The 23,545-nt window shown below is 46.0% G+C and overlaps 1 protein-coding gene across 23 annotated transcripts in view; it reads left to right on the forward strand.

Moving 5' to 3' along the window:
• ELN (elastin) overlaps nucleotides 1-23,545 on the forward strand; it is a 496,210-nt gene that overhangs the window by 287,671 nt on the left and 184,994 nt on the right. For all 23 annotated transcript variants that reach the window (XM_078679544.1, XM_078679545.1, XM_078679547.1 and 20 more), the window contains 7 exons: nucleotides 668-721; nucleotides 959-1,150; nucleotides 2,266-2,322; nucleotides 2,417-2,464; nucleotides 18,698-18,769; nucleotides 19,291-19,320; nucleotides 19,640-19,711. In XM_078679544.1, coding sequence (XP_078535670.1) covers nucleotides 668-721; nucleotides 959-1,150; nucleotides 2,266-2,322; nucleotides 2,417-2,464; nucleotides 18,698-18,769; nucleotides 19,291-19,320; nucleotides 19,640-19,711 — 525 coding nt within the window. The remainder of the gene's footprint in view (nucleotides 1-667; nucleotides 722-958; nucleotides 1,151-2,265; nucleotides 2,323-2,416; nucleotides 2,465-18,697; nucleotides 18,770-19,290; nucleotides 19,321-19,639; nucleotides 19,712-23,545) is intronic.

Genomic DNA, 23,545 nt, shown 5'->3' on the forward strand with positions numbered 1-23,545 from the left:
GATGCACCCGACTCCCAGCCTCTCGATAGCCAATCACAACGCTGCAAGGCAGTGTTGTGAATGGTCTGAGCGCTGTGGATCGGCGCTCAGCCAGAGAATGGGAGGCTGGGCATGTTCTCCATGCAGGCTATAGTACAGCCTGCATGGAGAACATGCAAAGTGCTCATGAATGTTTAGTCAGCCCCAGAGGGCCGGCCAAACATTCATGTGGACTTTAGGGAATGCAAACCACTCCTCCCCTCCCCTGCTCTGTCAGCAGAGCAACCCAGCTAGACCCGGCCACAAAGCTGCCTAGTGACACTGCTTAAAAGCAGTGCGGCAACGCTCATTCGCCTTAGTGGAGGAGCTGCCACTGCTTCATATACATACATATCAATGCGCCAGTACATGTACATTGTCAGTGAGTGTTGGCCCTGGATTTGTAGACCTCTATATATCAACCATCCCAGATATAATTAGCCTACTTATAAGGATATGCTGGTTGGAATGTATCTGTATATGTCAGTCTGGAACTGATATCCCCTGCAGTCTTTCTTTGCCTGTATCATTGCTTTGCTTGTTAATCAGTTACCAGAACACTCATTCTACCCTTGCTCAGTTCCACCTGTCCTCCAAATAGGAAGAAGCCTCCCCGGTCTATAAGTAACACCTCTTCCTGTTTTTCCAGGTCTCATCCCAGGCGCTGGAGGCGGACAGCCTGGTGCTGGTGTTGGTGGAGTAGGTAAGTGACTTCAGGTCTGCTCATTAGTCAGTGGTCTACATGCACATTTAACACTGAGATAACTGGGCAGGGCATATGAACAAACATGTAACAGATGAATGTGTGGGAGGGAGGATTTACTAGAAGGGTATTTAAGTGTGACATTTTAGAAATAAAGTCCCTAGATATTATCTTAAGTAAAGAATTAGAATCTTCTCCTCAAAAGAGTTGCTTGCATCTTCCTTTTGTCCTGGTCAGGTATTGGAGGTGTACCTGGCGTTGGAGGTGTTCCCGGCGTTGGCGGTGTTCCCGGCGTTGGTGGTGTTCCTGGAGTTGGTGGTGTTCCTGGAGTTGGTGGTGTGCCTGGCGTTGGTGGTGTGCCCGGCGTTGGTGGTGTGCCCGGTTTTGGTGGTGTGCCCGGCGTTGGTGGTGTGCCTGGTCTACCTGCAGGTAGCAATTACAGAGACAAAAAAATCTTTTGTTTGTGGTGCTAAAGTCGGTAAACATTGTTCACCACGAAAACTTTTCCCTCCAGGGAATTACAACGTGGTTGTTACAACAACCGCGTTGTAACCATGCATACCATTACTCCGCAAGTCGGACCAATGACGTGTGGAGGGGGCAGAAGGTGTTGGATTTGAAATCCAACACCTTCCCTACTGTTGCACAGACTGGAGTTGGAATAGTAAATTATACTATTCCAAAATCCAGTGCCCCCCCTCCGCAAGTCGTTGTAACAACTTGCTGGGTAATTCCCTGCGGGGAAAAGGGATGCGTAAAAAAGCGGTATATACGCTAAAGTACTTCCATTGTGTACCAATAAGGCCCTCATTACGAGTTCTTTTGGTGCTGTGACACCAGAAGGCGAAATTCTTGATTTCAGCAGGTATTTCCACACCATAATCTGTCAATTCCACGTTTTCTCCCTGAAATGGAGATTTACCACACTGACCTAGAGAAACCGTGCCTGTTATGTGGTTTTCTCTAAGTAGGAAACCCAGACATTTTCCACCTGCTCTGTGCAGGCAAAAAGTGTCTGCAAAGGAGCACTAAGGGGTGGAGGGGCTGATCAGGACAGAGGGGAGATTAATCTGCCCCGACCCATGCAGCTGCAAGAGTTTGGTGGAGGCCCTGCTGTCCTGCTATCGGCAGCCCCTGCAGTGTCAAAAACAGGTCCGGTGTCTCTGGGCCCCGACCTATTGGGTCCGGAGTTTGTACACATGATAATTCTACGCCTAACGGCGCAATCGCGGGTGGCTTGATTCCACACCGAGCTGTCACTCCGATGAAATTGTGCCAGTCATAATGTCTTTGCTTACCTGATCATTCCAGGCCTGGAGACACTTATAATTGTGGGTGGAGTCATTTCACTTGGAGCTACTGCTCCGGGTGAAAATGTACCACTCCTAATGAGGGCTTTGACCTGCACCTGGTGCTGTTTAAAACTCTCACTTAGTTTACCAAAGCACAATCTGCTTCTCAAGAGGAATGTTGTAGTTGTGACTTTCATTTCTGGTGCCTGAATATTTAACTTTAAAAGCATTCTGTATCTCGCTGTTTTTCAGGTGCTGTGGTTCCAGGGGTAGGGGCAGGTGTCGGGGGAAAGCCTGGAAAAGTTCCAGGTAGGTTTTATTAGCCACTAGTGTAAATACTTTTAGAGAAAAGAGCATTTGTTCAGAAATCACATTGTGTTAATGGTCTCTTTTTCCTTAACAGGTGTTGGACTACCTGGAGCCTACCCAGGTGGTGTAGTCCCAGGGACTGGTATGTGTCATAATATTCCGATGCAATGTAAAACTAATGTCTAATGTATTTTATATTACACAAACACGTTTTAAGACAGGACTTCACAGATTGGCCCTTGCTCTCTTCTTTTGAGAACCTGGCCTCTCTTCATCCTCTCGTGCCGTCACACAAACCATCATCATGTTTTATACTTTCTATTACACACCTGAGCTTGCCTCATCCTCATATAGACACAGGATCCTGCACACACCTCATCTTCTCATATAAAAATACGAACTTTAGCATCCTTCATCCCTTTATATAGACACAAGAGCCTGAGCGCTTTTTATCTTCTCATACAAAGCTTAACCTGTGCACTCAAGAACCTAAACATGCACCAGTCGCATATAGACAGAGGGGTTTCAGCTTGTTTAATCTTCTCTTATAGCCACAATAAACTGAGGATGCTTAACTATGCCATGTTAACACTTAACTGTAGCAACTTCATCCTCTCAATAGGACTCGAAACCCAGACCATGCTCTAGCATCTCAAACAAACACAAACACCTGAATGAGCTTTGCCCTCTCAGATACATGTAAGAACATCAACATGTTTCATCTTCTCACGTACACTGAAGAGCCTGTTCGTACCTCATCCTGTGATATGGAATGAAGGAGCCTGAGCATACTTCCTTCCCTCGTTGATATATAAGAACCTGAACATGCCTTCTTCCCTCGTTGATATATAAGAACCTGAGCCTGCCTCCTTCCCTCGTTGATATATAAGAACCTGAGCCTGCCTCCTTCCCTCGTTGATATATAAGGACCTGAGCCTGCCTCCTTCGCTCGTTGATATATAAGAACCTGAGCCTGCCTCTTCCCCTCGTTGATCGATAACTACCTGAGCATGCCTCCTTCCCTCGTTGATATATAAGAACCTGAGCCTGCCTCCTTTCCTCGTTGATATATAAGAACCTGAGCATGCATCCTTCCCTCGTTGATATATAAGAACCTGAGCCTGCCTCCTTCCCTCGTTGATATATGAGAACCTCAGCCTGCCTCCTTCCCTCATTGATACATCAGAACCTGAGCCTGCCTCCTTCCCTCGTTGATATATAAGAACGCGAGCATTCCTCCTTCCCTCGTTGATATAAAAGAACCTGAGCATGCCTCCTTCCCTTGTTGATATATAAGAACCTGAGCCTGCCTTCTTCCCTCGTTGATATATAAGAACCTGAGCCTGCCTCCTTCCCTCGTTGATCTATAAGAAGCTGAGAATGCCTCCTTCCCTCGTTGATATATGAGAATCTGAACATGCCTCCTTCCCTCGTTGATATATAAGAACCTGAGCCTGCCTCCTTTCCTCGTTGATATATAAGAACCTGAGCATGCCTCCTTCCCTCGTTGATATATGAGAACCTAAACATGCCTCCTTCCCTCGTTGATATATAAGAATCTGAGCCTGCCTCCTTTCCTGGTTGATATATAAGAACATGAGCATGCTTCTTTCCCTCGTTGATATATAAGAACCTGAGCCTGCCTTCTTCCCTCGTTGATATATAAGAACCTGAGCCTGCCTCCTTCCCTCGTTGATCTATAAGAAGCTGAGAATGCCTCCTTCCCTCGTTGATATATGAGAATCTGAGCATGCCTCCTTCCCTCGTTGATATATAAGAACCTGAGCCTGCCTCCTTCCCTCGTTGATCTATAAGAACCTGAGCATGCCTCCTTCCCTCGTTGATATATGAGAACCTGAACATGCCTCCTTCCCTCGTTGATATATAAGAACCTGAGCCTGCCTCCTTTCCTGGTTGATATATAAGAACATGAGCATGCTTCTTTCCCTCGTTGATATATAAGAACCTGAGCCTGCCTCCTTCCCTCGTTGATATATAAGAACCTGAGCATTCCTCCTTTCCCTACGATATATAAGAACCTGAACATGCCTCCTTCCCTCGTTGATATATAAGAACCTGAGCATGCCTCCTTCCCTCATTGATTTATAAGAACCTCAGCATGCTTCCTTCCCTCGTTGATATATAAGAACCTGAGCCTGCCTCCTTCCCTCATTGATATATAAGAACCTGAACATGCCTCCTTCCCTCGTTGAAATATAAGAAACTGAGCATGCCTCCTTCCCTCATTGATTTATAAGAACCTGAGCATGCTTCCTTCCCTCGTTGATATATAAGAACCTGAGCCTGCCTCCTTCCCTCATGGATATATAAGAACCTGAGACTGCCTCCTTCCCTCGTTGATATATAAGAACCTGACCCTGCCTCCTTCCCTCATTGATATATAAGAACCTGAGCAGGCCTCCTTCCCTCGTTGATATATAAGAACCTGAGCCTGCCTCCTTTCCTCGTTGATATATAAGAACCTGAGCATGCCTCCTTCCCTCGTTGATCTATAAGAACCTGAGCATGCCTCCTTCCCTCGTTGATATATGAGAACCTGAACATGCCTCCTTCCCTCGTTGACATATAAGAACCTGAGCCTGCCTCCTTTCCTGGTTGATATATAAGAACATGAGCATGCTTCTTTCCCTCGTTGATATATAAGAACTTGAGCCTGCCTCCTTCCCTCGTTGATATATAAGAACCTGAGCATTCCTCCTTTCCCTGTGATATATAAGAACCTGAACTTGCCTCCTTCCCTCGTTGATATATAAGAACCTGAGCATGCCTCCTTTCCTCGTTGATATATAAGAACCTGAGCATGCCTCCTTCCCTCGTTGATATATAAGAACCTGAGCATGTCTCCTTCCCTCGTTAATATATAAGAACCTGAGCATGCTTCCTTCCCTCGTTGATATAAAAGAACCTGAGAATGTCTCCTTCCCTTGTTGATATATAAGAACCTGAGCATTCCTCCTTCGCTCGTTAATATATAAGAACCTGAGCATGCCTCCTTCCCTCGTTGGTATATAAGAACCTGAGCATTCCTCCTTCCCTCGCTGATATATAAGAACCTGAGCATGCCTCCTTCCCTCGTTGATATATAAGAACCTGAGCATGCCTCCTTTCCTCGTTAATATATAAGAACCTGAGCATGCCTCCTATCCTCGTTAATATATAAGAACCTGAGCATGCCTCCTTACCTCATTGATATATAAGAACCTGAGCATGCCTCCTTCCCTCATTGATATATAAGAACCTGAGCATGCCTCCTTCCCTCATTGATATATAAGAACCTGAGCATGCCTCCTTCCCTCGTTGATATATAAGAACCTGGGCATGCCTCCTTCCCTTGTTAATATATAAGAACCTGAGCATGCCTCCTTTCCTCGTTAATATATAAGAACCTGAGCATGCTTCCTTCCCTCGTTAATATATAAGAACCTGAGCATGCCTCCGTCCCCCGTTAATATATAAGAACCTGCACATGATTCCATCTGCCCTTAATATATAAGAACCTCAGCTTGCCTTCTTCCCTCGTTAATATATAAGAACCTGAGCATGATTCCATCTGTCCTTAATATATAAGAACCTGAGCATGCCTCCTTCCCTCATTAATATATAAGAAACAGAGCATGTCTCCTTCCCTCGTTGATATATAAGAACCTGAGCATGCCTTCTTCCCTCGCTGGTATATAAGAACCTGAGCATGCCTCCTTCCTTCGTTGATATATAAGAACCTGAATCTGCCTCCTTCCGTCGTTGATATATAGGAACCTGATCATGCTTCCTTCCCTCGTTAATATATAAGAACCTGCGCATGATTCCATCTGTCCTTAATATATAAGAACCTCAGCATGCCTCCTTCCGTCCTTAATATAAAAGAACCTGCACATGATTCCATCTGTCCTTAATATATAAAAACCTCAGCATGCCTCCTTCCCTCGTTAATATATAAGAACCTGCGCATGATTCCATCTGTCCTTAATATATAAGAACCTGGGCATGCCTCCTTCCCTTGTTAATATATAAGAACCTGAGTATGCCTCCTTCCCTCGTTGATATATAAGAACCTGAGCATGCCTCTTCCCCTCGATAATATATAAGAACCTGAGCATGCCTCCTTCCCTCGTTGATATATGAGAACCTGAACATGCCTCCTTCCCTCGTTGATATATAAGAACCTGAGCCTGCCTCCTTTCCTGGTTGATATATAAGAACATGAGCATGCTTCTTTGCCTCGTTGATATATAAGAACCTGAGCCTGCCTTCTTCCCTCGTTGATATATAAGAACCTGAGCCTGCCTCCTTCCCTCGCTGATATATAAGAACCTGAGTATGCCTCCTTCCCTCATTGATATATAAGAACCTGAATCTGCCTCCTTCTGTCGTTGATATATAGGAACCTGATCATGCTTCCTTCCCTCCTTAATATATAAGAACCTGCGCATGATTCCATCTGTCCTTAATATATAAGAACCTCAGCATGCCTCCTTCCGTTGTTAATATAAAAGAACCTGCACATGATTCCATCTGTCCTTAATATATAAAAACCTCAGCATGCCTCCTTCCCTCGTTAATATATAAGAACCTGCGCATGATTCCATCTGTCCTTAATATATAAGAACCTGGGCATGCCTCCTTCCCTTGTTAATATATAAGAACCTGAGCATGCCTCCTTTCCTCGTTAATATATAAGAACCTGAGCATGCTTCCTTCCCTTGTTAATATATAAGAACCTGTGCATGCTTCTTACCCTCGTTAATATATAAGAACCTGAGCATGCCTCCGTCCCCCGTTAATATATAAGAACCTGCACATGATTCCATCTGTCCTTAATATATAAGAACCTCAGCTTGCCTTCTTCCCTCGTTAATATATAAGAACCTGAGCATGATTCCATCTGTCCTTAATATATAAGAACCTGAGCATGCCTCCTTCCCTCATTAATATATAAGAAACAGAGCATGTCTCCTTCCCTCGTTGATATATAAGAACCTGAGCATGCCTCCTTCCCTTGCTGATATATAAGAACCTGAGCATGCCTCCTTCCCTCGTTGATATATAAGAACCTGAATCTGCCTTCCCTCGTTGATATATAAGAACCTGAGCGTGCCTCTTCCCCTCGATAATATATAAGAATCTGAGCAGGCCTCCTTCCCTCGTTAATATATAGAAACCTAAGCATACTTTTTTTTTTTCAAAAAAATGTATTGAGAAAAATCAAGGCAGACACAGTACCTCGTGGAATAGTGCAGTGCAATATACAAAACAAAAAGCAGGTCAAGCTCTCCATTATACATAGATGTCAACTGTCAACACAGTAGATTAACATGAAGAGAATGTCACCAAGAAACCTAAGCATACTTCATCCTCACATTTAGAGACATAGGTCAGATGAACGAAGATCTGGTTCCAAAATACTGTCTGCACAACACGACCAGCATATTTAGCAGCTAGTAAATATTTTAAAAAAACAATCCGATGTACTAATAGGCAAGTTCTTAAAATTCTGAATTGTAGTGAGTCGGAATCTGACGTACCGCACAAACATTATTGAGTGAGGTTGCAAATTGCGATTCACTACAATGGCAGAAAATCACAGGGATAGTGGCCTGTGAGGGTCAGCAGACCCTATCTGATTGCTTTTAAATAGAGCAAACTTTTGTTTTAAAGGCACAATGTTTTACTCAAAGAAAATGGGACTGTGTTTAAAAATAAAAGTATACTTTTTTTCTTTAACAGTTGGCAGTTTTACATTTGCCACGGAGGTCCAGCTGGGATCGCTTTACTTTTACAAATACATGGCCACACTCTTAGAAGTGTGGGTAAAAAAAACAATGTTTTGAGAATGGATTTTAGTTGTAAAGCTTTGTTACATAAGATACGGATTTGGTATTTGGAAGCGACACCTACGACATGCCACTTTCAAATACGTAATCAGTATCCATTCTGAATTGCATTTTAGGAGCCTGCAAACCTTTTGCACTCCTAAAATGGGATTAGTACATACAAAAGCATTTTAACAAATGCAAACAGTGGATTGGAGCATTTGCAACTGTTCTAATACTTTGTACGTGTTGGCCCTTAGTACCAGAGTACTTGCTGTCATAAGCAGACAGAGACCTGGAAACCTTGTAGCTGCTCATATAGGTAGAAGGACCAGAGCATCCTTCATTCATCCATGTAGAAAGAAGAGCCAAAGCACTCGTCATCCTCTCATAGAGACACAAAGACCTGCTAACTTTTCATCCTCTGGTATAGAAAGAAGGCTTTGAGAGCTCTTCATCCTTTCACACAGACACTAAAATCTTAACATCCTTTGGCCCTGCTTGCAGACCGAAGATCTAGAGCACTTTCCAAGCTCTCATATAAGCACATCATTTCATATATCTCTTCTCTTCTAACAGGGCAGGTTCCCCTGCTATGGAAACAGGCAAGAGTGAAAGCTCTTTTGAAAAAGACAAATCTTGACCCGGAGGATTGGGCTAATTCTCTTCCAGGGGATCCTCATCAATAGTCATAAGCACTGAATATTCCCGCCCATGTGCGGGACCCCGGAAACAATATAAAAATATATATGTAAAAAACACATATATCTAACTCCACATATATGTACGTACATATATTATTTTTCTCATACCAATGCAGCCCCAAAAAAGAGGCTAACACAATGTAAAACCTTGTACATGTACTGCAATTATAAAGGAAACAAATAACACATTAAATCAAATATATTTTGAATTTTGTGCTTTAATGAGTTAAACCACTCATAACTCCTGAAAATTGCTCATAAAAAGACATTGTTAGTCTCAGGCTGCATTGAAAAGCAATAACATAGAAAATGAAAGCATTTTCAACCAAAAAACTGGCACTGTGCCTTTAAGGCAGCCATGAACCCAGGCTTCCCATCATGCCTCAGGGGTGACAGTTAGGTCAGTTGTTCTTTCCGGCTCCTTCTGTCAGGACCCTGGTTAACAGCTCCCACCTTTTTTTGACTTTCTGTCAGAATTACTTGGTGTTTTTCTAAAATTTTTGATCTCACTCAACGGTTTTTTTCCTTAGAGAGATAGTTATACCTTTTTTGGGCTCAAAAGAGGTTGTTTTTTTGTCAGAAATGCCTACGGCTCTTTTTGACACCTGCTCTACCTGTGGGCATAAGAAGGCTCGGTCTCATACACATCCTGTGTGTATTCGCTGTCTACCTGACTCTCATGAGGTAGCATCTTGTGTCCACTGCCAGTCCTTGTCATCCAGAATTCTCAAGGACAGAGAAAGAAGCAGGATTTATGGACTTTCTGAGAGAGGTAGGTCTCCAAAGAGACTTGTGAAGCGGTCGACGTCGAAGAAAGTTCCGACCTGCTCTCCTTCGGCGTCGGGATCGGCGTCGAGGTCTCCAACGACGAAGAAGGTGAAGTCTTCAGCGTCGAAAGTCAGGACTCCGCTGCCGTCAACCGGGCGATGCGCAGCGTCGAGTGCAACGTCGAAGTCTCCGTTGAAGCAGGGCGGCTCAACGTCGAGACTTCCGTCGTCGAAGGCTCAGGTAGAGTTTTCGACGTCGAAGCCTCCGCCTTCGCCTAGTTATGGGCGCTCGGCGTCGAGGCAGCCTCCGTCGCCGTCTGGCTATAGACGCTCGACGTCGAAGCATCCTCCATCGTCGCCAGGTCATCGGCGTCGAGGCATCACCCGTCGTCGGCAGGTCATCGGCCATCGACATCGAGGAAAAGATCGACCTCGAAGCATCTTTCGTCATCGCCAGGTCATCGGCGTTCGACGTTGAGGGATTCTCAGTTGACGACCCATCGGCATTCGACGTCGAGGCATTCATCGTCGTCGAAGGATCATGGTAGTTCGACGTCGAAGCTTCCTCCGTCGGCGTCTCACCATCGACGCTCGACGTCGAGGAATTCACAAGCCTCGGCAGGGAACTCACCGTCGAAAGTTGAGCAAAGTTTGACGTTGGAGAAGCCGGTGCGGACTTCACCTCCTCGGAGATCGACGTCGAGGCAGGGAACTCCAGTGGTCCAACCTCAGATAGTGTCACAGCAGTCTAGAAGATCGTCTGGGTCTGCCTCAGCTGCGGAGGATGACCACGGCTCGCAAGTGAGTGACAGTCACGCTTCCAAGCGGAAGAGGTCTCCGGAAAAGAGGGACTCTCGTGGTCGCTCCAGGTCTGCGGCTGGCTCAGGTTCGGACTCTGGCCCGGATGTGATTATTTATCAGTCGGGCAGTGAAGAATCCAGGCATTCGCAAAAGGATGCAACGCCTCCATCACCCACTGTCAGGCTTTCCCCGAGATGGTACAAGCCACTGCATCACTGGGCCCCGGACAAGGAGACAGCGCATCGGTTGCAGCAACCGCTCTCTAGGCCTAGAGATCGGTCACGCTCTCCGGTGAGGATCATCGTCATCGTCGTAGAAGGATCATGGTAGTTCGACGTCGAAGCTTCCTCCGTCGGCGTCTCACCATCGACGCTCGACGTCGAGGAATTCACAAGCCTCGGCAGGGAACTCGCCGTCGAAAGTTGAGTAAAGTTCGACGTTGGAGAAGCCGGTGCGGACTTCACCTCCTCGGAGATCGACGTCGAGGCAGGGAACTCCAGTGGTCCAACCTCAGATAGTGTCACAGCAGTCTAGAAGATCGTCTGGGTCTGCCTCAGCTGCGGAGGATGACCACGGCTCGCAAGTGAGTGACAGTCACACTGCCAAGCGGAAGAGGTCTCCGGAAAAGAGGGACTCTCGTGGTCGCTCCAGGTCTGCGGCTGACTCAGGTTCGGACTCTGGCCCGGATGTGATTATTTATCAGTCGGGCAGTGAAGAATCCAGGCATTCGCAAAAGGATGCAACGCCTCCATCACCCACTGTCATGCTTTCCCCGAGATGGTACAAGCCACTGCATCACTGGGCCCCGGCCAAGGAGACAGCGTATCGGTTGCAGCAACCGCTCTCTAGGCCTAGAGATCGGTCACGCTCTCCGGTGAGGCAGAAAGAAAGATCACGCTCTCCAGTTCGCCAGAAAGACAGATCACGTTCCCCAGTTCACCAGAGAGAAAGATCACGCTCTCCAGTACGCCAGAGGGAAAGATCACGTTCCCCAGTTCGCCAGAGAGAAAGATCACACCAGAGGGAAAGATCACGCTCTCCAGTTCGCCAAAGGGAAAGATCGCACTCCCCAGTTCGTCAAAGGGAACGATCGCGCTCCAGAGTACGAACCGGCAGGCGTAGTTCACGCTCAAAAAGCACGAGGAGAGAACGAAGAACTCCTTCTACTTCTTCCTCGACCCGCTCTCACAGAGACTACTCTCCTACCCTGACAGACTCTCCTTCAACGAGGGTATCTCCAATCGATGATATCTTCACTTTTCAGGAAGTACTGGGTAGGGGAGCTCTTAAGCTGGGAGTTACCTTAAAAGCTCCGCAGATCAAGACCTCTATAATATTTGAAACACTGCAACATAGGTCTGCACCCAAACCTCTTCTGCCTTTGGTGCCGGGGATTATAGAGCCAGTCATGGACGTCTTTTTAACCCCAGCGACGGTCAAAGCGGCTCCGGGGAGGATTCTTAAAAAATAAAAATCTCCAGAGGACGACCCGCTATTCCTCAGAGCTGATCCTCCCCCGGACTCAGTGATTATTGCGGCGGCGAGGAAGTCCAATGCAGTTGCCTCATCCTCCACTGTTCCTCCGGATAAGGACAGTAAGATGCAAGACTCGTGGGGACGGCGGGTCTGCAATACATCAGCGTCTTTCCTCAAGGTTGCCAATGCAGAAGCCCTTTTGGGGCGATATGATCGATCCCTGTGGTATTCTCTGCAACGTTTTGCGGAGAAACTTCCAGTAGAGGACCGTAAAGACTTTGAGGAAATCATCCTGGAAGGCAGCCAAGTCTCCAACCAGGTGATAAGCGCAGCAGCGGATGGAGCTACCCTAGCAGCTCATGGGTATGCTCATGGAGTAACAGCACAAAGGTCATCATGGTTGCGACTAACTGCTTTAAAACCAGAAGCCAAGCACGTATATTGAACTTACCTTTTTCAGGGGCTTCAATGTTTGGCACAAGCGCAGACGAGGAAATGCAGCGCATGAAGGCAGAGCTGGAAACTCTCAAGGTGGTGGGTCTTGAGAAGAAGAAGGAGTTCAAGAAGAAATCTCGCTCCTTCAACAAGGGCTCTACAAAACAGCGGGTTCAAACCCCGAACTGGCAGAAGAGCCAAGATCAGCAGGGACAGCAAAAGTCCCAGTATAAAGGCAACCGCACTTACAAGGGAAATAATCAGCGCCAAGGCAACAACAACACCGGCAAGACTCAAGCCAAGCAATGAGTCGTCTCTTCCCCCAGCGCCGTGCACCACTCCAGTGGGGGGAAGCCTGTCAAAGCATTTGAAAGAGTGGCAAAGCATCACAAAAGACAGATGGGTGTTGTCTACGCTTCAGAATGGGTACTGTCTTCGTTTCAGTCATCAGCCTTCACCAGTTCCCCCAATGTCTACATCAAATCATCAACTTCACCTGCTGCAAAAAGAAGTCACCACTCTGCTCGAAAAGTCAGCTATCGAGAGAGTTCCGGTCTCTCAGAGGGGAAAAGGGGTGTACTCCCGTTATTTTCTGGTCAAGAAAAAAGGACAGAAGGCAGAATACAGACCCATCCTGGACTTACGAACGCTAAATCTGCATGTCAAAAAGGAAAGATTCCGCATGTTGGCGCTTCACCAAATATATCCACATCTCAGGAAGGGAGATTGGATGTGTTCGCTGGACCTTCAAGATGCTTATTTCCATGTCCCAATACATCCCAGTCACAGAAGATTTCTTCGGTTCAGGGTGGGGACCTCTCACTTTCAGTTCAAAGTCCTGCCGTTTGGATTAAAGTCGGCCCCTCGGGTGTTCACGAAGTGCGTGGCGGTGGTCTCAGCTGCACTACGTCGCAGAGGGGTCTTCGTGTATCCATACTTGGACGATTGGCTGGTGAAAGGTCCTTCCCCAGTCAATGTAAGGGATCAGTTCCAGACTTGCATACAGCTCTGCCAAAGACTAGGGCTACATGTCAACTTCGGAAAATCAGTCGTTCAGCCCACCCAGAGGATTCACTTCCTTGGTGCTCTGCTAGACTCCGAAACAGGAAAAGTGTTTCCTTCGGAGGAGAGACAATCATCAATCGCCCAGTAATGGCAGCTGATTCTTCGCAGCAATACTCAGAAGGCACGCAGGATTGCCTCCCTACTAGGGTCGATGGCGTCTTGCATCTTCCTGGTTCCGAATGTCAGACTCCGCATGCGTCCTCTTCAACAAGATCTAGAGGACAAGTGGGATCAGCAATCGGCTCGCTGGGACGACCACATCACTATCTCAGACGCAGCTCGAGCGTCTATTCCGTGGTGGACAAAATCTCAGAATATGCAGGTGGGAATCCTGTTCCATCAACCTCCCCCTGCACAAACACTGATCACGGACGCCTCCCTTCTGGGCTGGGGGGCGCACATGGGCCCCCTGCAGGTTCAAGGTCAGTGGTCACACAAGGAGAGCACTTACCATATCAACATGCTGGAGCTGAGAGCAGTATACCTGGCTCTCAAAGCGTTCGTCCCCTCGATCCAAAAGTCATCGGTGCTAGTACAGACGGACAACACCACCACGATGTACTACTTGAACAAGCAGGGGGGAACGCGCTCTCGGACATTGTCGTTGGAAGCGCAGAGGATCTGGCATTGGCTTCTAGCTCGAGGGCTATCTGTCACGGTGGTTCACCTTCCAGGAGAACAAAACGTGAGGGCAGATGCTCTAAGCCGTCACTTCGACGACAAAGAAGACTGGGTTCTTCACGACGAAGTGGTGGAGGAACTTTTTCAATCCTGGGGTCGTCCCTCCATAGACTTGTTCGCGGACGATCAAAACGCCAAATGCCGAAGCTTCGCCTCCAGATTCCACCGGCCAGGCTCGAGAGGGAATGCTCTTTTGATCGACTGGTCAAAGGAATTTGTGTACGCCTTTCCACCTCTCCCGTTGATTCCGAAGGTGGTGTGCAAGCTAACACACTCGTGCACAACGATGATTCTGATTGCTCCCGATTGGCCGAGGCAATGGTGGTACACGGACCTGCTTCATCTGTCAGTTTCACCTCACAAGAGGCTGCCATGCAGGCCGGACCTGTTGTCCAAGATGGACGGGAGGATCTTCCATCCCAACCTTCCGTCGCTGAGCTTGGCAGCATGGCTCCTGAGGTCATCCAATACGGCCATCTAGGGTTGCCAGAGGACTGCATGTTCATTCTGAAAGAGGCAAGGCGTCCTTCCACCAGACATTCGTATGCATGCAAGTGGAAGAGATTTTATATGTGGTGTATACAGAATAGTCATGATCCTATCAAATGTCAAGAAGAAGCAGTTCTTCCTTATTTGTTGTATTTAGCTAAAGCAGGTTTGAAGTTTAATTCCATCAAGGTGCACCTAGCGGCCATAACGGCTTATAGGCGGTCACCTTCTCAAACCTCTTTTTTCCAGCTAGCATCTGTCAAGGACTTCCTGCAGGGGTTGAAAAAAGTATACCCTCCAGTGCGTCCTCCTTCTCCACCCTGGGAGTTGTACTTGGTGCTATCAAAGTTAATGGGTCCTCCCTTTGAACCCATTCACAAAGCCACTTTACAACATCTTTCGTGGAAAGCGGCTTTTTTGGTGGCTATCACGTCGGCTCGCAGAGTGAGCGAGATTCTAGCCCTCTGTGCATCAGAACCCTATACGGTGTTCCATTTGAATAGGGTGGTGCTACGGGCGCATCCATCTTTTCTTCCTAAAGTGGTGTCAGATTTTCATGTAAATCAGATCATTTCTCTGCCCACTTTTTTCCCAATCCCTCTACTCCCTCTACTACATTCTTTAGACCTAAAAAGGGTTTTAAAATTCTATCTTGACAGGTCTAAGGTGATTCGTCATTCTGATCATCTTTTCATTAACTATGGATCGATCAGGACAGGCCATTCTGCCTCGAAGCGTTCCATTTCCAGATGGATCGTTTCATGTATTAAACTTGCTTATGAGCTAGCGCAAAAAACCCTGGGTTTTTCTCCCAAGGCGCATTCCACCAGGGGAAGAGCTGCGACTGCGGCTTTTCTCAATAATGTGCCCATGTCTGAGATCTGTAAAGCGGCGACCTGGCGGTCCGTCCATACATTTACCAGACATTATTGTCTTGATTCTGACACAAGAGCAGATACCCATGTAGGCCAAGCCTCCTTGCGGAATCTGTTTAGCAGCCAGGCTAGGCTGTGATGTTGGGTCTTTTAAGGTAGAAGATGTACTTCTCATTTACCTGCAGGTGGTTGTTGGGCTTGCTATTCTATTCAGTGCTTATGACTATTGATGAGGATCCCCTGGAAGAGAAGTTACTTACCTGTAATCCTAGTTCTCTTCCAGGGGTATCCTCATCAAAGTCATAAGCAACCCACCCGCCTCCCCAGGTAAATGAGAACTGTACGTTTTCATATGTGTATTTAGCCCTGACATCAGGGTTATGCAAAGAACAACTGACCTAACTGTCACCCCTGAGGCATGATGGGAAGCCTGGGTTCATGCCTGCCTTAAAGGCACAGTGCCAGTTTTTTGGTTGAAAATGCTTTCATTTTCTATGTTATTGCTTTTCAATGCAGCCTGAGACTAACAATGTCTTTTTATGAGCAATTTTCAGGAGTTATGAGTGGTTTTACTCATTAAAGCACAAAATTAAAAGTATATTTGATTTAATGTGTTATTTGTTTCCTTTATAATTGCAGTACATGTACAAGGTTTTACATTGTGTTAGCCTCTTTTTTGGGGCTGCATTGGTATGAGAAAAATAATATATGTACGTACATATATGTGGAGTTAGATATATGTGTTTTTTACATATATATTTTTATATTGTTTACGGGGTCCCGTACATGGGCGGGAATATTCAGTGCTTATGACTTTGATGAGGATACGCCTGGAAGAGAACTAGGATTACAGGTAAGTAACTTATCCTTCTCGGCCCATTTCCCTGCTGCCAGGAATAAGCAAACTTGCTGAAAAGTAGGTTAACTCTGTATTGGCAGTTTTTTTGAAGGGAAACAACTGTCTTCATCCCACTCAGACAGGTTTTAGACGCCAACAGGGTACGGAGACTGCTTTACTTGCTGTGATTGAAGAATCTAGAAAAATCTTGGACAATGGAGGCTGTGCTGTTCTTATTTTGTTAGATCTCAGCGCAGCCTTTCATACTGTTAACCATCAACTTATGGTCCTTAGACTCAGTGAATTAGGGGTGACAGGAGTTGCCCTGAGATGGCTGCAGTCCTTTCTCGAAGACAGATCTTTTTCTATCTGCGAGGAGGATGCCGTTTCAGAGCAGATCCCTCTGCAGTGTGGAGTCCCCCAGAGATCTTCTTTAAGTCCCACTATGTTTAACATCTACATGAAATCTCTGACAGATGTGGTGCTTCCGTGGGGGATCCACATTGTCACCTATGCGGACGACACGCAGCTGGTGGTCTCCCTCAGTCAGCAAGACAAATCTGTGCCTGCCTTAACTTCATGCCTTGTGAAGGTATCTGAATGGATGGACAAATCATTCCTAAAGCTGAATGGAGCAAAGACAGAACTTATGCTCCTGGGCCACTCTGCCCCTGCGAACATAGATCTTTTGTGGCCCTGTTGGGTTCCCCTCCTGTCCCTAAGAAACAAATTAACAACCTGGGAATTTGGTTCGACTGCAATTTGGATTTCAAAATACAGGCTCGCAAAGTCGCAGCAAATTGCTTTGGACTACTAAGGATGTTAAGGAAGATTCGCACCCTTCTTCCTTTTGACGCCAGACGTATTCTGGTCTAGGCACTCATATTATCTCGCCTCGACTATGCGAATGCAGTCTATTTGGGTGCTCCACTAGGAACGACTAAGATACTGCAAATTGTTCAGAATTGCGTAGCCCGCCTTCTAAAGAATACGCCCAAACGTGTCTCAGCCAGACCTGCTCTTGGTCAGCTGCATAGGCTCCCTATCCAGGAAAGAACTAGATTTAAGGCTATGTGTATTGTCCATAAATCTATTTCTGGAAAGGTTTCTACACTGTTTCAGTCGATGCTGCAATTATACTGCCCCAACAGAACTCTTAGATCTAATAACAAACGCCTACTTGTAGTTCCTATGATCAAGCGGTCACGAACTGGGGGTCGGCGGTTTTCTTATAATGCAGCCAAGTTCTGGAACCAGCTTCCAGAGTATCTACGACTGGAATTTAGCTATCTTAGATTTAGGAAGTAGCGTAAAACCTTCCTCTTTCCTCCTTCCGCTTAAAATTTTCCTCTTTCCATGATCAGTGCGCAAGGTGTCACGATAAGCGCAGGGATGCCCTTGGGTAGCCATGCGCTATACAAGTGCATATTCAATTCAAAATTCAATATATGCATCGAATTTCGAGAAGCTCCATCCTGTTTTATAGACACAATAATATTATATATCCTCTCCGTCAAGCATAAGAACCTAATAGGGTGACACACCCTCGTGCTTTCAAACTTTCATGCGGGGGAAATTGAACGTTCTCCACTCATTTAGAGGCAGAAACTAGTTTCCTCGTTAATCCGAATAGAAAGCCCTGGATCATGCTCACCTTCTAACCTCTCACAAAAAGAGAGCGAATGCTCTCACTATCGACTTAAAATAGGAACAGAGATATGTACACGCTTCAAACCGCCAGACACAAGGACCTCTCCTTCATGGAGCAAAGCTCGCACAGACAATAAATAGCCTGTTCACTCTGTAACCTTGACGAGAGACAAGAACCCGCGTGCCCTGCCCTTGAAAGTATCAAAGGCCAAGGGGCCTGCGGTGCTCTTTGTCACGTCTGAGGTGTGCAGTTTACAGTTTCTCATAACGTTAACACTTGTGACCTCATCAAAACGATACGGACTCTGGAATTTGGTCAGTTTCTAACATATTCAAGTTACAAAATCGGGGCACCCCACCCGTTCAGGCGTATTAGAGGACATCCATGTGTTCCCTACATAAAATCGGTTATATACTAAGAAACCATTGCAGTTTCTAACAAGTACACATAATAAGACCTCTACAAAAGGAATCTCATTAGGCCAAAACCCTTCTAAAATGTCTTCACATTGTCAAATGCCCCCCAAATACAATATTACGGTGCACCCTACGCTCTCCCCGGAGATGTAAGAAATAGTGTCTCGTACTAGAGCCCAACTCTCTCGAAGCTGTGCCACAATCAAGGAACTCTCCGATTCTTTTTCCAGAATCGGCTTCAAGAATAGGGTCTGTTTAGAACAAATCTAAATCAGGATGGTTTGCAAGAGTCAAACGTGTTATGGCTCTGGAGCTCATACACTGCCTTTCTGGACCTGTGTTTCAGGAGTTCGCTACCCTGGTGTCGGGGTGCTGCCTGGAGTCCCAACAGGAACAGGAGTGAAGCAGAAAGTGCCTGGTAAGTGAAGGTTGTGGGTGATAACACAAGATTGAGTACTGAAGCTGGCGGGTGATGAATAGGGTGGACCAGATATTAGAAGGATATATCAAGGGAGTTGGAAATGGAGAGAAAGAGTGAGTGGGGAGGAGACAGATTTAGAAGGGGCATGTATGGCTCTAAATGGATAGTTATTGTTCTAAATTAGCATTTGCATAGTACAAAATTTGTCACTAGTGAATTGCCACCACACCATACACATTTCATGAGTGTGGGGTATGGCTTGCCAAACTTTTCCATCGCAGACTGGAGTTTCATTCGGATTTGTGGCAGTACTCGCTCAGCTGGGTGAGTTTGTCCATTGTAATGAGTTGTGAGGTATGTTCGTTGGAGAAAGCGGAACGCCGCAGACAAGGAAGAGATGTGGGTTAAGTAAAAAGATAAGGATTTAAATGATGTGGACAGAGTAGGGATTGCATTGAAAAGATGACAATTGAACCCTCTTGCACGAACCCTACTTTAATCTTGGTGTCTCTATTCAGGTGCAGGAGGAGCCATTGCTGGAATTCCAGGTGAGTTATGTACTTCTGTCGACCATTACACACCATGCAGGTAAAAGATACTAGCAACGGCCCAATTTAAAGCCCATCTTTTGAATCCAGCCCTGAAATGGCATGCTTTTTTCCAAGATATGGTTTGGGGAAATGACATAACTCTCTCATTGGGTAGCATTTGGGATCCTTCACAGTGGTAGTTTCCACCTCTTCATGTTGCATGGTCTTTGTTACTAAGAAAGGCAGAGTCTAGTTGCCCTAATGGAGAAAACGTGAGAAAGTTGGCTGATAGCATGTTGGCAATGTAGGCTTCATAACATATCTTTATTTGTTGCAGGAATTGGAGGTTTTGGGGGTCAGCGGCCAGGAGTTCCACTTGGGTATCCCATCAAAGCCCCCAAATTGCCAGGTAAGTAACATGATTACCACATGCATTGTCCTGAGTTTCGAATATGACTGATGTGGTCTGTGCAGAAGAGGTGTGTGTTTCCAACTGTAGTGAAAATCAAAAAGACCTCATGCGTGTCGGGGACCCGCAGCGGGTAAGTCTACACAGCTGGAGTTATCCTTACTGGGGCAGAGGTGGAATTCTCAGCGGAAACTCTCAGGTGCCACTGAAAAATGTGGAATTACCCCACCACCTGCTGGACCTGGAAGAGACTCTTGCGTTTTCTTGAAGGGTCTATACTCTATCCGCCCTCGCTGCTCTTAGTGGACAAGCCCTGGCTCCTCATCACACACAAAATCCTAGTCAAGGGCACACTGATGCGTCAAGCAATCTGCACCTTTGGCGACCTTTTTCCTGACTGGCATGCACTGACACATGCCACTGATGTGCGCTTTGCCACCTCCTCTTACATGGACCACTTTGTGATGCATCTTTTTCATAGTGCACTTCTCTCTACTGTACCGCCATTCCCACTAGCACCAGCCAATAACACTGGTGGTCAATAGTGACAAAAGTTTTCGCTTTGTCTTTAGACTGTACCACACTAGGCTATTGGGAAACGGATCTTGGTCACCAGTTTACAGACAATGTGTGGTTGGCTTGTTGCGCACGGATATGTCTTGTCTTGCCTAACCACTGTCACAAGCCCTTTTGCACCGAGCTTATGTCCCCCTAGCGATCAACACTGATTTGACTACCCCAAGTGTAATATGGCAGGGGCGAATTTCATTCATATGACATGGACTTGTATACATATCAAACACATGGAGATGACGGACGGAGCGCTGATACTTTTCAGACACTCACCCTCAGTCACAGATCTGGGTTGAATCCATCATCGTTCTTTACCTCACTTTGCCAATCCAGTTCAGACCCAGCCATATCCATATCAGTCTTGACCCTGTTCCTTATGGGAACAGTCCAGCCCGAACTACCAAGCCAGGTCTTCCCTGGCCCAGAAACAAGCATCCTGGGACCGGTTTCAGGGTAACACCTGGGTCCCTTGCTCACTATGCCACTGGTTTCAAGCAAGCCTGGCTCTTGAGGGGTGTTATCCCTAAAACAGTCCCAGGATGCTGCATGGAAGGAACTGACGGGAAAAAGGAGGAACAAAGAGGAAGGGCTGACCACTAGCAAGCAAGGATTTTTAAAGGACACTGAAACAAACAAATCAAAAGCAGGGAGATGGCTTTAAGCCAACATGAGAAAATACAACAGGTCTCTGTGCTCGACCTAAAAATAAAGTGGAATTACCAGGTTTATCAGTAGTTCTGCGCTCAGTCACCCTATAATTCCCCATTCCTGTTTGGACCTTTCCACAAAGTTTAAAGTTGTTCTGAATAGAGAAAAGCTTCAGGGAAATAGACAGGTCAGTGGCGTTTATAAAGGACATTGTAAAACTTGTTACAAAATAGACTTTAAAACTGTTTGGACCTGAAAGAGACTCTTGCGTTAAGAATACCACAATAAGTTAAGTGCGAACGTTGGATAGTTTTTCACAGCTGATTGGCCAGTAGCCTACCAAAGGTCTCTTTTTATCTACATAATTAATACTTCTCATAATGCTTGGACTCAGCTGGTAGTTCCAGCTCTTTGGACTGGTGGGACCACAGTTTCCCGTACGAACAAAATTATTTTCAAGCTTGAAAATGGAAGTTTAGTGGGATTAAACTAGTAAAGATAATGCTCCATTTTAATTGTGCAAAAGCCTGGACAAGCCTTGAAATTAAGTCATATACAAAATATCAGGTAGCAAAGGGATCTCCTGTCCGTTGATTTGATTGGGTTGTTCCTGGTGTCTTCTGACCTGTTCTCAAACGCGACCAGTCACGCCAAATATTATCATGATGCGCTGCTGAAATGACTCAATGGTTTTCAAGTGAAAGTCGGTTAGGTAGCAGCTTGAGCAACGTCATTAGGGATACAAAGTGCCCCTAAAATGAGCATGGTTTGTTCACAAGGTGTTTGAGAGGGCAAACAATGTCGCTCTTTCTCTGGTTGTATACCACCTTCCTTTAGGCATGCTAATAAGATGCCATTCAACACAAGTGCAGCACGATATGGATATTTTATCCTAGCGTGTTCTGTGTTATGTTATGTTAAAAATGTTTGTAGAGCGCACGTACACCGGTCGGTGTCTTGGTGCTAAAATAGGAGGAGCCTGGGTCCTGGTAGCTTGCCAGATCTTGAGAAGTCTCCCGAATGTCCAAAGATCTCTACAAGATCTTATGTCAAGTGGGAGGGGAGAGGTGAGGGGCCAACACCACAAATCTAACACCGCCTAGTCTCTTTCGTTTGTAGGGCAGTGTGACCAGGAGGTGCATGTGGGCTGAGCGCAAATTGCGGGCAGGTCTATATCTCTGGATAAGATTTGAAGCAAATTTCAGACTGGTTCCATGCAGAGATTTAAAGTTGATACACCTGATTTTGAAAGCACAGCGTTGTGTTATGGGGAGCAAATGTAGTTTCCTCAAAAGGGGGGAAGTGTGTTGCCATGTGGGCTGATGGGAGATCAGTCTGGCGGCCTGATTCGGCACCAGTTGCAGTCTTTTGACTAAATATGACAGCCGACCAAAGTAGACTGAATTGGCATAGTCAATGTGGAAGATGACCAAAGATAAGAGAGCCTGAACCAGTGCTTCCCTAGTGAGGAGTCTGATGATTTTCCTTATCTTCCGCAGCTGGAAGAAGCAGGTTGACACTACCGTCACAATTTGGGACTTCATGGATAAGTCGCAGTTGATTGTAACCCCAAGGCTCTTAGCTGAAGAAGATGGAGTTAGGGGAGAGCCCAGCTCAATTAGCCAGAAATTTGGGCTCCAAAGGTTCCGGACACCGCCTATCAGGATCAGTACAGTTTTATCTGGGTTTAGCTTTACGTGGTTACTATACATCCAGTTACGTATGTGCAGCATAGTGGAAATTGAGAATGGAATCGTATGTGTTGCTGATGGTAAAAATTAGTTGGAAGTCATTGGCATAATTAAACGTGCACACATTTCTTTCTCTTAGGGATAGAATCAGAGCGAGTAGGTACAGATTGAACAGATGCAGGGATAGTGAAGATCCATGTGGCACTCCTGTAATGACGTGTTTCTCCTTATGTTTTGGTGCTTCTGTCAGTCACCAGGTCATTACTTGCCACATCCTTTCTCAGGTTACAGAAAGACACCACATTTCACAATACTTACCCAAGAAAGCAATAAACACTGACAATATATAATACCATTGCTGAGGAGCTCGCAAATAACAACAGGTCACAACACCTCCCAATCTAAGAGGGTACACAACGCATGCTCCTCCTGGCAATGTAATTTAGACATCCCTGATGGGAGGCATTTTCCCTTCCGTATCAACAATTACCCATTAGAGGGGAATAGCCCATCCCTCTGTAAGTACTTGGTAAAAAAGGGCTCAACCTTCCCTCACAAGGAATACCAACAAATGATATGCTCTAGGGTTTCTTTATTACATGATAATAGGATGATAAAAGAAAGAAATAACTAAACATCACAGTAAACATTAGCAGCAATCATAGATATACATAGAGCCTGAAAATAAAAGCATAGTTAGATAAAGTTAGATATACATCGAACACCTCACCATAATCTTAGGCGTCTTGTTATCTGAAGAAGGGTCCGTCTCTCTTTCCCTCTCTCTCTGGTTGTGTCCGGACTCTCTGTGGTACACACACGTCTGCACGTCTGCCCTGTGATGTATCATCAGACCGCCAAAACACCAGACCAGCATCTCAGCATCTCTCCAGCTCTCAGCATCTCAGCTCTCTGCCTCTCA

Source organism: Lissotriton helveticus, chromosome 3_1 (genome assembly GCF_964261635.1).
Source record: "Lissotriton helveticus chromosome 3_1, aLisHel1.1, whole genome shotgun sequence".
NCBI lineage: Eukaryota > Metazoa > Chordata > Amphibia > Caudata > Salamandridae > Lissotriton > Lissotriton helveticus.